At 39.1% G+C, this 14,288-nt stretch overlaps 1 protein-coding gene across 5 annotated transcripts in view; it reads right to left on the bottom strand.

The window, feature by feature from the left end:
- Nucleotides 1-268: 268 nt before the first annotated feature.
- RBM33 (RNA binding motif protein 33) overlaps nucleotides 269-14,288 on the bottom strand; it is a 98,394-nt gene continuing 84,374 nt past the window's right edge. For 2 of the 5 annotated variants that reach the window (XM_021526558.3, XM_085563541.1), the window contains exons 18-19: nucleotides 3,653-3,741; nucleotides 269-3,470 (exon numbers count right to left, since the gene is read on the bottom strand). In XM_021526558.3, the coding sequence (XP_021382233.2) occupies nucleotides 3,422-3,470; nucleotides 3,653-3,741 (138 nt within the window). In that variant the 3' untranslated portion in view covers nucleotides 269-3,421. The remainder of the gene's footprint in view (nucleotides 3,471-3,652; nucleotides 3,742-14,288) is intronic. The other 3 variants (XM_021526557.3, XM_021526559.3, XM_021526561.3) reach the window with 2 other exon arrangements.

Here is a 14,288-nt window from a genome sequence, read left to right as displayed (position 1 = left end):
AAAACAAACAAACAAAAAAAAAAGTAGAACATGCAACTAAAATACCACAGATCATATGGGTATTTCAATATTTTAGTCAAGGCAAAATATGAATAGTTATAAAGTGAATTTTCCAGTGGTACAAGATGGAAATGAAATAATTGGGAAAAAAAAAAAGCTGACTTCATAGACTTCATATAACCACCTACTGGAGTTGTCTATTTAAATAATTATAAAAATATGCTAATAAAAACTGAACAAATAATACACAGATCAGGATAAATGTATTGACTTACTAGCATCTTTATAAAAATTTGAAGATATACACAAAAACACATCAACATTTATGGAACCATATCCATTTAAATTTAGATAAGACAACACAAAAAACTAACAAGTAGCTAAGATGCGGTTGACTGTAAGCACTTTGAGTAGCATTTTAATTTTAAAAGGTCAATATTTACATACTACATTAAATGTCTTCTGTTTTTTTTCCATTTTGCATCGTATTGTGAATTCACTACAAAGAAAGAACAAGATAATGGTTGCAACAGATCTTCCAAGAAAGTTAACTTAAAATGCTCAGATTTAACTCTGTGCTGGAAGAGAACACATCAAGAACACGTCTGTCTAGCTTTACCTCTATTTCCTTTGGGTTTTTTTGGGAGAAGACAACAAATGGATCTATGTAGGAGCTGTATCATCCAAACAGATCAATGTCAAGAGATCCACTTTAAGGTTAGGATTTGAGAAGTAAGAGAACAGAAACATTTTAAAAAATGACTCACCTAATTGCTAGTTTTGCTACTGAGTTTTTTAGGACATTAGAGAGCTATGGTGACAACACAGGGTGTGAGTATGTATGTATGTGTATAATAAAACAAATATAGACATACATACATATGGTAGGTTCACATGTAGGAAGGTACCCAGATACTGCAGTAAGCAGCTGAATTAATCCCCAGCAATCCACCCATACCCTGTCTATGCACAAGCATAAATCTCCTGCAACTGCTGTTAAAGAGGATGCATCTACTCATTAAACAGGCACTGCTCACGTCACTCCTTCATTTAAATAGATATGAGGCCACTTCGTGTCTTTATTCCAAAGCCACACATTTGTCTCAAAAAAAAAAAAAGTTTAAAAACCCAACTGAATAAAAATTTTTAAAACTTAAGTTGGCTGAACCTCAGGCTCTTTGGGATGGATTCAAAACCCAAAGCAGGAGCGTTTCTACAAACTTCTTTGACTTTTGAATCAAACCCATATTCTTAGGCTCCAAGAAACCCTCTAACCCCAATAATGTTTGCTTCTGACAGGACAGCTGATCAACTGCAGATGTTCCTACTGCTGAACTCAGCTGCTGGCCTGCCTGGTGTTTGCATCTATCCCAGATTTCCAGGCACGCACTACTTAAACTTCACTCTGAGATGTCTCCTTGTCCTGCTCACTGCAGAGAAGCTGCTCCCTAACAATGGGATGAGCAACTGTTTAATGCCTTGTTTTAAAGATCAGCAGTTATTTCTTAAGAATAACAGTGACATAACCTGAGGAGGCAGCGCAGGGGTCCCAGAGCTAATGGTGTGAGGAGTTAAACAGCCTGGGGCTGATCACTCTGCAGGTCTTTGGGGTTGGTCCCACTGGGCACTTCCCACCTGCAGCTCATGCTCTGTGCTGGGCTTGGCTCTACCCTAACAGCACTTCATGTACAGCAGCTGTGGCTGTCATTAAACATTATGCATGAATTATACAGGTGGCTGTAAACACCACCTCCATGAAAAGATTCTCACTCTGTTCCTGTGTCTTGTCACTAAGTTTTAATTGACTTAAAGAATATTTCCTAAGTATCATGTTATTCTATATTATTTCAATGGACAGAGAGCAGGTCTACCTGGAAGACTTTTGACAGAATTTATTCCCTTATTATTTTTGGTAACTTTTACTTAATTGAAAATCTGGACCAAAAGTGGAATAAAGCCAATTAGGTAACTGTGTCATTAAATCATTAAAAAAAAGAAAAAAATACTATTAAAAAAAGGTAATATAAATTTGCTTAGCTCATGCCTCCCAGTTTGGCATGCCTATTTGGATCCCATTTGCAGCTCTTTTATTTCATACCCACAGTGTTTTTCTGCAGTCACTCAGGTAACAAACCTACATTTCTGCAAGTCCCCTCCTTCAAAAAGTAGGTGGAGTGATTAAGAGTATTCCTAAAATAAAGCATGAAGCAAAACATCATGGTCCAAAAACTAAGGAAATGCTCATAAAAACTGGAATCCAATATAAAGATGACATTTTAATAAGTTTATTCAGAAGTAACTGAAAAAATTGTTACTCTGGCAACCCCGTCTGGATGGTTCTAACCAAAAGGAAATATTATGAATTTTATTTTGAATAAAAAATAAGCTCCTTAATGTTTGCGTGGCATTTTTGGGAATTGACACGTTCATCAGGAGATTCACAATGTCCTTATAGTCCTTTATGTATCAGGAACACCACATCAAAAGAAAGTCCCTTCAGTTACGTGTTTCTTACAGTTCGACATTAATGACAAAATAAATCTCAAAGAAAAAATCCTGATCAAAATAAAGCATGAGGCAACCATGAAACACTAGTCCAGAAGAACTATCAGGAATGCACCACTCTTCCTGCATAACATTTTTTAAGTGACCCACCAAATACTTCTTTTTCCTTGCATCTGGCAGAGTTATTTAAAACAACCTAAATTACAACTCGGAGTTCACTACCCCACGATGCTACTGAAGGGTGAAGATACAGCAGTGTTATTCCTCCTACACAGGGTTTTATGGAATAAGTGGACTTTGGAAAGAGAAAATGGAAGTCTATGTTGGAATAGAAAAATGCACAAACTTATTTACAAAGATCAAAACTACAATTTTCCAGTGTCACCTCCAAAGCTTCTCAGCAAACTGCTATTCAGCGAAGCAGACCATGTTCAAATCTATGCAAGAATACCTTCTGTGCTCTCAGGTATACAATGCAACTAATTTGTTTAGAAAAATGAGTTTTCATTCAAATACCTTGCACTGAAGATAAGAGCAACCATTATCAAATATTCTTTGCTAGTCTTTGAAAGTTTTTTGAATCTTTTGCTGTAACCATTCTCTCTCAAAGTCACTGCGGTCACACAGCAGGATCCTGAAGAACAGTGTCTACATGCATCAAAAGCATTTTGAAAAAAAAAAAAAACCTCTATAATTCCATGTGGTTACAACAGAACGTGAAGAAACCGAACAGAAATTCCACCTTTGCAGATCCTCTCGAATTCACCTCTCCTGGAGGCCACCTTGGTGCTTTCTGTAGTTCAACAGGGCAGTTACAGACTGAGCTGACCGGGTTCCCAGCCCGATGGATTCTCCTCTCTGAGTCTGTAGCTCCACAGGACACTGAGGCCGGTGCAGGGGCTTCTCTCAGCAGACATCACTCCACAATCAGTGCCACGTTGATGTGGGACAGATCTATCATGTGCCTGTTAAAAGTTAAAAGAAAGTTAAACGTAGTGCTCAGACTGATTTGGGCATGGAGCTTCTATGAAGGTCACTGATCCACAGATGCTTGGTTGGATTAAAGAAACACTGAGCCAGAGGAGACTGATTTTATCTTCTGAAAGGAGGGAAGGAACCACAGCGGCAGCAATGCTTAATTATTTACCTGTGGAATTTCTGTTGAAATGCTAAAGCATGTGCTGGCTCCTTGAATTTTGCTATGGCTTTCCGCTGCTGAGGAAGCATCTGTAAACTCTGCAGAGACAAAAAGCCAAAACATATTTTTAATATTCACTTCAAGATCCACTTCACAACAGCCCCTTAGTTTGCATGAAACAAACAGAAATTTTGCTGTATTTCTTTATTCAGAAACATAATTCTGTTTTCTTATTTGTGTGCAATAAAAGAGTAGACTGGAAACAGACATCTGAGACTGCAGTCAGGGTCCCAGCTGATGGTGCTTGAGTTGGTGCTTTAAGCAACTATACCAGCTGGAAAACACAGACTTATCACTTGTTAAACAAAGGTGACAACAATTCACTCCACACAGATGAGCCAAACCCCACCAAGTAAGAAGCATTCAACTGGTCAAAGCTCAACTGCCCACACAAGTACCTGGAGTCATTTTCCTGATGTACATTAAGGGAACAGGGCTTTCCACAGGTTAAACAGGGCAGAAACAGAAAAAAGTGGTAAGTTCTCTCAACTGCATATCTTCACACTGCTTTTATAAAACAAGCGGCCAGCTTTTGGCAGATACCACCACAAAACCCCACTGAGATGGCTCCTCCACACAACACATCTCCAGACAAGTCCATACCAGCAGTTCACAAAGCTTTAGCTATGACAAACCCCCTGCATAGGACTGAGCTCACCAAAACTACAGCACACCTCAGCCAGGACTCTGGAGAACTCATGTCCTTATTCCCTGCTTGCAGCAGGAAGTCCAGGTCAGGCTGAGTCCAGAAAGCAGTCCTGTGGCCTTGGATAAGAGGTGTTATCACACTTATGAAGATGAAAGTTTATACTTTGAGTTAGCCCTTCAGAATTGTAACAGAATTTTCCAAAAGACACTTGAGAAATTCAAGAAGATGAAGCTTTACACAGTAAATAGCTACATACTCAACAATCAGTGAGAACATCCAGCAAGTATTCAGCATCACAGAATACTCAGGATGGAAATATGATCCTGAAATCCTGCTGCCTGTGAACACAGGCCAGAGATTTCAGAATAATGAGGTTACAACAGATCTGAAAGTTTCAATCAACATTTCACAGTACCACAGTGATTCCAACATCTCACACAAAGTTTTGGATGTTTAATAGCCTATGCTGCAGCACATTAAAGGCAGAATTGCTCTGATTCAGCTTCCAGTTGTTCTTACAGCTTTGGATGCAGAATAAAGAATTATTAACATTCTACTTTTCTGAGTTTCTACATAAAGGCAATATAGTTTTATACTGAGATATATATTTATATATATATATATATATACACACACACACACACACACAGACAAATGTATGTATATGGACACCTTAAAAATTTTCTAGATTATGACCTCCTGATGGATAAGTATAAACATAATTCTTCGCTCCTGCATTTTGCCTGGAACTCAGCTGCATCCCCCACACTTGGAAGATTCCAGCCCTCTGATGGTCACTCTTCAGGATTTTAAACTTTGCCTTCAAAAATTCTGTATCACCATCTAGACTGTTAAAAAAGCACCACAGATCTTTCTAGAAAGCAACAATTCCTTGGGAAACAACATACAACCCCACTCAATACATTTTGAGGGTGACACACTCTGGTACCTCTTAGTGAAAGAATTTTTAATCCCACTAATCTGTTCCCTGTTCATTCAATCTAATGGAGCATTTTAAGCAAGATGTCATATGTCTATGTGAAATTTGTTATTATCTACTTTTTTGAACACATAAGACTCTCTTGGTAAATGTGTATTTAACAAGAGCCATGGCACCAGATAAGTCATGTGTCTTTGTATCTAAGTTTGACAATTCAGCTATGCCACTTCTGTAACTTACCTATCTGTGATTTTGAAGCAATTAATTTTGCACCTTCTAACTGACAGGAAACTTTCCTCTCTCCAGGAAAATCACAGATGTTTAGTATTTCCACCACTCTGTGATTTCAAAGTGAAAGCTGAGTAAAAGTTAAAGGATTCAGCAAATCTGATAAGCATCAGCAGGTTAGTATGCATTTTATAGTTTTTGGAAAGCTGCTATGATGAAAAGGTATAGCTAAGTTACTGCAGCTTCTCCATTTCTGAGCTGGTAGAAATAGGATTTAGCTTAAAAAAAAAACCAAACACTCAGTGGATGATCTTTATTTCTTTTTAAATCAGAATGCTCTTGACACAGTTATGCACATTTTACCAGAAAGAATGCAGTCACGCTGCAAAAAGCAGCAGTGAAAGACCCTGGACAAAGCTCAATTCACCTGCAGGTTTATCTGCAGGAATAAGTGACAGAGATGATGAAGTTTGTGCTCTCCTCCCTTATTGATCTCACTTTTTATGATTTATAGAACTAACTAGATCTTAACACATGTTTTCTTGATAACACTTTTCTTGCTAAAAAAGAAAGAGCCATGAACTAAGTAAGTCTTATCACTGAGGACTATGCTTTGAAGACTAAAATTTAAACACAGCCCTTAAATAAGATTTGGGAACAACAAACTTTAAGAGTTGACAACAAAGTATCTCTGAATTATAACTAAAAAACAAACAAACAAAAAATCTGTTCTGTTCAAAGAAGTCAACACTTTTAATAAGAGAAAAACCCGTTTCAATCACCAAAAGGATGAATATTTCAGTAAACAGTTCAACAAGAGGAGCTGTACAAGATCCTGGGGATGCATCCATCCAGCTCCACCCTGCATGTCCTGCTGCCAACTGATCCTCCCCACAATGTGAGGTCTCACTCCACTACCACAGCAGATTCTCCCAATATTATATGCTCCAGACCCCTGTTGTGATCAACTGAAGAAGAGAAGCTGCTTTTGATGACCTTTCCCACAAGAGTTGAGATATTACTGCATTAATATTCTTGAGAGGTGCAAAAGTAAAATTTGATTTTGCAGTTTATACAAGCATGATGATGAATTATTAACAAGTTTCTAAGTAATTAGTATGTAAAAAAATTGACTAAATGAAGATATTCTGGTGTAAGGCAGACTTATTAACAAAATTAGGCAAAGCATCTAAATATTATTATAGATAACTTATTTATACTTTCTTATTAACTAATAAACTTATTGACTGACTAGTTTGGGTACTGTGTTCTTACACTGTATTACTGCTTTGTTTTCTAAAGCAAAAAAGAACCCAAAAGCAATCAAAACACTAAATTTTAATACTCAACTGCTTTGGCAGCACGGCATCAGTTCTTGGGTAAGTTTACTGAAAAGCATCTTACCAGATTTAATTTCACTGGTCAGTACAACTATGGAAACAAAAAACCAACCCATCTGATCCTTCACTGAACTGCCTAAACATAACCCATCACCCAGCCTGGGGTAAGGCAGCATCTTCTCAACTGCTGCACTTACACATGCCTGGATTTAAGACTGAAAATTAAGGACTGCAAAACAAAGGATAAACTAATGTTGCACAAACAATACTGCTCCAGTTGGAAACTGTCTGAAAAAAAAAATTAATTGAAATGGGTTTAATTCAAATTCTCAGCCTCTGCTGTGCTCAGACTATGACAGCAAAAATGACGCATAATCACTTCATGTTTTTTAAGGTATATGAGGTATATACACCTTCTTTGGGTATAGATTAAAAAAAAAAATAATCCCTTATGGTTCTGTTTTACCAAGAGACAATTACTAAGCTAAGTTACTCTGAGATGCGACCAGGTCTGAAATGCCACCATCTTTGTTGAGTTTTCAAACAAATCCTTATCTATCATGACTTGCAAGTGTGAACATTATGCATCCAGCTAACACAGGTTTATTTATGTACTGATTTTAGGACAACACCTTCTTACTCACTTAACTACTCAAGCCTTGAGCTTTACGTTCTAAGAACACTGATGATAAGGCACACAACACATTTACCATAGGTGCAGGGCCTGAGCTGCTGCCATCCCATCCTGAGCAGACAGGCTATTGGCTGGGCATAGAAATTAAAGAGTTCCACTTCAGCAGAAACCTGAAGTAAAATAATTGCACATTCATTCCACTGGATTATTTCTGTCTTTTTAAATTCAGGGTGATTTGTAGTTTAGAGCTGATCCTACATTTGGATGATGTTAACAGCTATAGTCAGAAGAAAGCATTCCTTGTGTACCCTGTGGTATTTGATTATCTCAAAATATTCAAGGCATTATCTCAAAGACTTACTCCATCAACTTCTGCTTTTGTTGATTCGAAACAAACAAGCCAGGAAAATATGTCCAAAAATTAATTAATTTTTCAAATCTTAATCATGTTACCTTGCTAGTTTAACACACTTAAACTTCATCGTTTTTGAATAATTTAGCAGCTGGGTTTTTAATTTTTTTTCCAGTGATAACATTCAATAGCTTCTCTCCCTTTTTGAAAACACATTACTATTTGAAAACACAGAGGCACAAACACCACTGCTGATGGGCTCAGCCCTGGTTGGTGGTGGGTCTATCCTGGAGCTGGTTGGCATTGGCTCAATCAGACACAGGGGAACCTTCAGGCAGCTTCTCACAGAAGCCACCCCTGCAGCCCCACCACGACAGAAACACAGCCATGCAAATCCAGTACATATTTCTCAAAAAGTAACTCAGTGTGCTGTTCTCAGACCTGAGGCAGCACCACAACCAACTAATGACAGCTGCTCTCTCCTTTTCAAAGAACAAATACTCCTACAGCAATCCTTGGTCTTATGATCTCCCTTGTAGTGACAAAGCACATGGTTCTGTGTTTCCCAAAGCACGACACCTCAATAGGAATTTGATCAGAGTGTGGTATTAGTCTGTGACCTACAGATTTTGAAAGGCCAGTGATGGGAGGCAGGGGAGGATGCAGCACTGCCTCTGGAGACCAGCTGGTTCTAGTGAGCATCACTTTATTTACTGGGACACTCTTCCTCCACAGGAGAATTCACCATTGCCACACTGGGCAACACCAGAATCTCCTATCATGAGCCCCTGAGAAAACTGAAAAACCACAATCCTCCCAAACGTCACAGCTCTGAGAAAACAACTTCATTCACATCTTCTCTTTAAGTTGACCTAGTCAGATGTTCACCAGAGGATGAAAACCTTTTCTGAGACCCACTCAGGTGGAAAGGATTGACAATACACACAATAACTCCCAAGGGATTTCAAATGACTGGTTACTTCACAGATTTGGCTGTACAGATCTACCATGCAACACTTCCTGATAGCAGCCTGAGGTCACAGGTACTCCGAGCATGTTCCTGTGTGACCCCAGAGAACAGAGATTACATTCTGACATATTTCTAGCATTAAAAATAAAAAGCTAGTTTAGAGTGAGGAAGAGTATTTTACATGGAAGGGATTTACGAAGCACAGAGCTCACACTGATCTTGACTGTCTTCTTTTTCTGCTTAGGAGGTGCCATGGGAAGATGAAGGTCTTAGGCTGAATGGAAAATTCAAGAAACCCAGTATTTCATAATCATACTTTTGACTGAGAGTTTGCTTACAAGCTGTTTTAAAACATACTATTTAACTCAAAAACTTTAAAAATAATCAGCAGCTCTGTCTTCTTTTGCAGCTGAACTACTTACCAGTGACTAAAGCATGAATATCATAAAAGGACCATTCCCTCTGAATTTACTTCCTTAGGCTTGAAGATCTACACTGCCCTCAAATTTCTCCTCTATCCAAGCTCAGTAATTAAATTTGCACTTACTTGTACAATACTGAAATAGCCAGTATGATCATAGCAGCATATTAATCTCTAGTAAAGCTTCACTGCAAAACCAAGGGCCTTGAGACAAACAGCTGGACCTCCTCAAGTACAAAGCAAGAGACTTTGCAGAATGCAAACACCTTTGACACCAAAGCTCTCAGAGGTTACACAGAGCATAAGAAGTTAAAAGAGAAATAAGAGAGCACTGCGAGATGGAAACCAAGCAGGCAGGAGTGAGACTGGAGCAAGCACTCATTTCAGCTACAGGAGACACATGGGAAATGAAAGTTTTCTCCTTTACTTAATTTCTCTCACTGAAGTAAATGTACTGCCCAGCAGACCACATGTGCAGTTCACCAGTGGGTTTGGGATTAGGGATGGCAGTTCATAAAAAGGTGCTAAAAAACAGGTCTATGCAGAAAGCAAGCAAACTTCCCCAACCAACACCATCTCTAGTGTGTGATCCAAGCTGTTCTGCAACAAGTCCAACAGCAGCACAGCAGGCACTTTCTGAACAGAATGACCAGATTCTATTTTTTTCTTCCCTCCCATCAATAAATTCAGACATGTTTTTATTGTCCTCACAGTCTCCTGATACCTGAAGCATCTTTCCTGGCAGTGACACTTCCCAGCCACTACCAGCAGGCACAGAGGCTGGGACAGAACGTATTTATTTCACCCTCAGCTCTTGCAATTGATCTCTTCTTGTGCTCCTCCTTTCTACTTTTCTGCACCTTTGACTTCTTATTATTTGCCATTAAAAGCACTCAGCTTTCTTTTTCCATATGCAAGGTGTCATAAGGGGAAAGGCTGCTCTGTCCCTGAGCTGGGCATCTGTCACTCCCACACAGCTCTACAGCAAGGCTGAACTGGACAGGCTCATGATGGAGCTGCTCTTCTTTTCCCCGAGCCCCAGGGATGGAGCAGGACTGGCCATTTCTTCTCCCACAGCCTCTGCCACAGCTGAAAATGTTTTCCCAAGAAGAAAGACCACAGTGGTCTCCTGGTCACCTTATGTCAAAGAACCTCCCTGCTGACCTGCAGGGGCACCCATGCTCTGGGTGTGTGCATGCATGGCAATTCCACCGTGCCTCTGTGGCCTCAGATAGATCCAGCAGCAGGGCAGGCAGTCAGGGCAGGGGGCTCCTGGGGCTGCCTTTGCAGCAGCTGAGCACTAGGTAGCACTGTCACTCCAAGAAAGCAAAGCTAGGCACATCAGCCTTGGAATTGCTTTTCCTTTCCCAGACCACAAATGACAGCGTTAGCAGAGCAAAACCCTTATTTGTAGAACTACTCAAAGTACACCTGCAATCCCAACCTCTGATATACAACACTGTATCTTCCCATTTTCTCTTTTTTTAAGCATCAGAATTTATAATCTTAAATCTTCAGAGTTTTTGCACTGATGTTTTACATTTGCATCAATTTGATGTAATAAAACATGATTAAAGATGATGATGACGGAATACCTCCACAGAACAATTCCCTCAGTACTCACATTACCTGGAGATCTAGAAAACAGTCTATTCTACCTGCCACCATCCCAAAAAAACTCAGTTCATCTTAGGGTGGCAATAACTAGTTGAACACAAATCTCTTTAGACAGTATAAACATTAAACCTGGATTCAAGAGGAAAAAAAAAAAACACCCAAAGTGCTGTTTCTCATGACCTTTGGAAATTATTAGTAATCTGCTTTGCCAAGTGGTTCTGGCTGGATGTGCATTGAATGTCACTGCTCCACCACTATCCTCAGGAGGCTTTAGTTTGGTGATGTGCACAGAAATCTCCTGTCCTTTCCAACACTTTGGAATACATAATTTTATTTATAACAATTATTTTAGGATCAGCAATGAAATTTTACTACAGGTACATTATTTGCTTCTGAAAACTTATCCTCTCCAGAAAGAGTATGACAGCAAAGTGTATGCTGGAAGGAAGCACTTCTGCTAATTTCATCATGTTTGAGTTGTAAAAGGCAACTATAACAAAGGGGATGTTCCTGGAGCCCCAAAGATTTTTTTTATATTTAATGTCTTGAGAATCTTAATGGTATTTTTTCCCCTATGTTAATAACAGAGCACCTCTAGTGAAGCAGGGATGAGAATGAAAGAGTTTTCAGTGATTAGGCAACAGAAGGTATTTCAAAGGTTATACATGGGAAAATATAATTTTCTCAATTTCTAGGGTATGGGAAGGGAAAAATGCCAAATTTCCAACTTCAAGTTTCCCCCATCCTGTCTTATACATGCTCAGTAATTCCCAAACTGTGACTCACAAACACCCTAATGCATGCTGATGGCAAAGCTGGGAGCATTGAACATCATAAACTGAAGGAAGTTTTTAACTTCCTTTCCCAAGGTTTGTGCAAGGTACTTGTACCTCGAGAATGATACTGACAAGAAAAAGCTAAAAATAAAACCCCAAGCCTTTTGGACCCAGAAAAACAAAGTAATCTCTTCCCCCTTGTTAACTCCATTGATAGATTATAGACTTTTCCCACAAATTAAAACTGCTATGCCAGCAAAGATTCACTTTCTGAGGAAAGACACACAGGATGATCACACTAAAACAAATTCAGGATATTTGGAACCAAGAGCTGGTGTGGGATCAGTTGCTTTACAGATGCCCCAGCATGGAAGGTGAAGATGAAGCAGAGGTCCTGTACCAGGTGGGACAAGTGCTTGTGGTCTGTTCTTGTGAAAGACAAGGAAATCCTTGGATTTCTTCCTCCTCTCTGGGAGCTCTGTCTCAGCCACTCCCACATTCAAATCTTGACTGCAGCAGAAATTGATACACTTGGATTTATTTGGATTTCTGAGCTGTGTCTACATGCTGTTTTAAAGCAGCTTGTTTAACATCAGAGGGCTGTGTCCCACAGTTTGTGAATCCTTACCTTTAACCAAGCATTGGGGCTTGGATGTGTGTCATTTCAGGACACCATCCAGACATGAAGAGAACTCCCTAAATTTTGATTCAGATTTAAATTTCCTTTACAATTGCAAAAAATTAGCATGAGTTCAACACACTTATTTCCCCTGGAGACAAATAAAATGAAAAATCTTCATCTCAAAACAGTTCAGCTCCTTAAGGAAAATTGTGGTGAATATAGTCAACAGCTGAAGACAGGATATTCTACATCTTAAAGATTGAGTCAGATAGAACTGACTCTCCTTTCCCTCCTCTTACTGTTTCTTCAGCTCCATCAAAAACCAGCTAAAAACTTGGGCATCTCAGCCTAATTTCAAAAAAAGCAGCTAAAATTTCATCCCTTGCTATTTTCTCACAACTGCCATCTCCCCAAATTCCTCCTATTTCAGTCCATCAAGCTGTAACACTTCATATCAGAGGACCAGAGCTCTGCAGTACCCAAGAACTGTTTGCTGCAGTCCATGGACCCACACACTGTCCTCATACAGGAACCCCCAAAGCCTGCATGGAAAGCAGCCACTACTGGGCTCTCTTCAGCAGCTCACTCAGCACTCCTCCCTGCAAAATCCCTTACATGAAACACATACTAAAGGAAGAATGAGGAAATAATTGAGTCTCCCTTTGCTATCAGAGCCTCCTGACCCTCCCAGCTGCAGGGGATTTTGTGCAGCACTAAGCACAAACAAGAGTTAAAAAATTAATTTACAGCCAGGAGAAAATCCACTTTTGTACTTCAGGATATTGACCTCTTTGAAAATCTAGCACTACCTGCATAAAACTAATTGCTGTTGACAGCAACAATGTAGATTTTCAAGCATTCTGTTTTCCATTCTTGTCCTTCAAGTCACTTAAAATTGTTGTTGCATCTTCCTCATTTGGTGCATTAACACTTCTCAGGGTATAATTAAAAAACAAAATCAAAAACCTTAAGTATTACAGATGCTAGAACCAGTCTCATATTCTTCCTACAAAACATCACTTTTTTCCTGCATACCTCACCATTCACACTTGTGAAATATCATTTAGTCTCAAAGAAGCCATGAAATTTCTAGCTTTCTACAAGCCAGACTTGAAATTCAAGTGCAGAATTAGCATCATTAACTAAATTCAAGCACCTTGTTCAAGTACTACTTCTAGATTTCTTGTAAGGAAAATGGATGGTGATTCAGAAAGCATAATTTCAGAAAGGTACAGTTGATGTTGCTGCAAGAACACAAGTTCTGGAGGGCATAGATATGCATCAAATCCCACTAGAAAATTAGTCATAGTTTTTTCTCCTGTATGTACATGCTTCTAAAGGTCTGTGACACTGGATTGAGAGACCAGGGTTTGGAGTCCGCTATGAAACAGCAAGTACTGAATAAATTTTTTAGCACATTCTCAGTAACTTCTCTCAATTGTGAGATTTCCTTGCAGGGTTTCTATTAATCTTCTAATATTCTCATGCAAGATTTAGCAAGTAAACACTGAACAAATGTACTTTGGAACTGCATGAATAATTTCCTAGAGTACTACAGAACACAAAGGCACAAAGTATTTTGTGAAGGTAGTTTTGCTTTCCCAAACAAATTAAACCTCTCTGAATTGATGACGTAAATAATTCAGCATTATTCCATTTACTAAATTAGGAAGAAGTGAGGCAGAGAGTTCATTTTTAGGAGAACAGTCTGTTTTGCAACACAGAGATGATCCTAGTAATAAAGAAGTCTCACAGAACACCTCCAATTCATGCATTGCATTTGCCTGAAAATGTTGTTCCTGTCAAAAGGAAAAAAAATTCTCACCTGTATTTTTCATGATTCATTGACTTGATATTTTTAAATGCAGTAACGGTAAGTTAGGGCCTCCTAAGCTTTTCACTGCTTTGAAAACCTCCTGCTTTCCTCAAGTCATTTAACTGACACATCAGTTCAGGAGGCAGGTTGTGAACAGAAGCTGCACAGCAGATAAAACAGTGTGTGCATGTCATAACCTTGCCCACAGGCCCCTACCAAA

This window comes from Lonchura striata, chromosome 2 (genome assembly GCF_050655825.1).
Source record: "Lonchura striata isolate lonStrDom1 chromosome 2, ASM5065582v1, whole genome shotgun sequence".
Taxonomy (NCBI): Eukaryota; Metazoa; Chordata; class Aves; order Passeriformes; family Estrildidae; genus Lonchura; species Lonchura striata.
The sequence above is the reverse complement of the archived record's forward strand: the minus strand, read 5'-3'. Positions and strand labels throughout refer to the sequence as shown.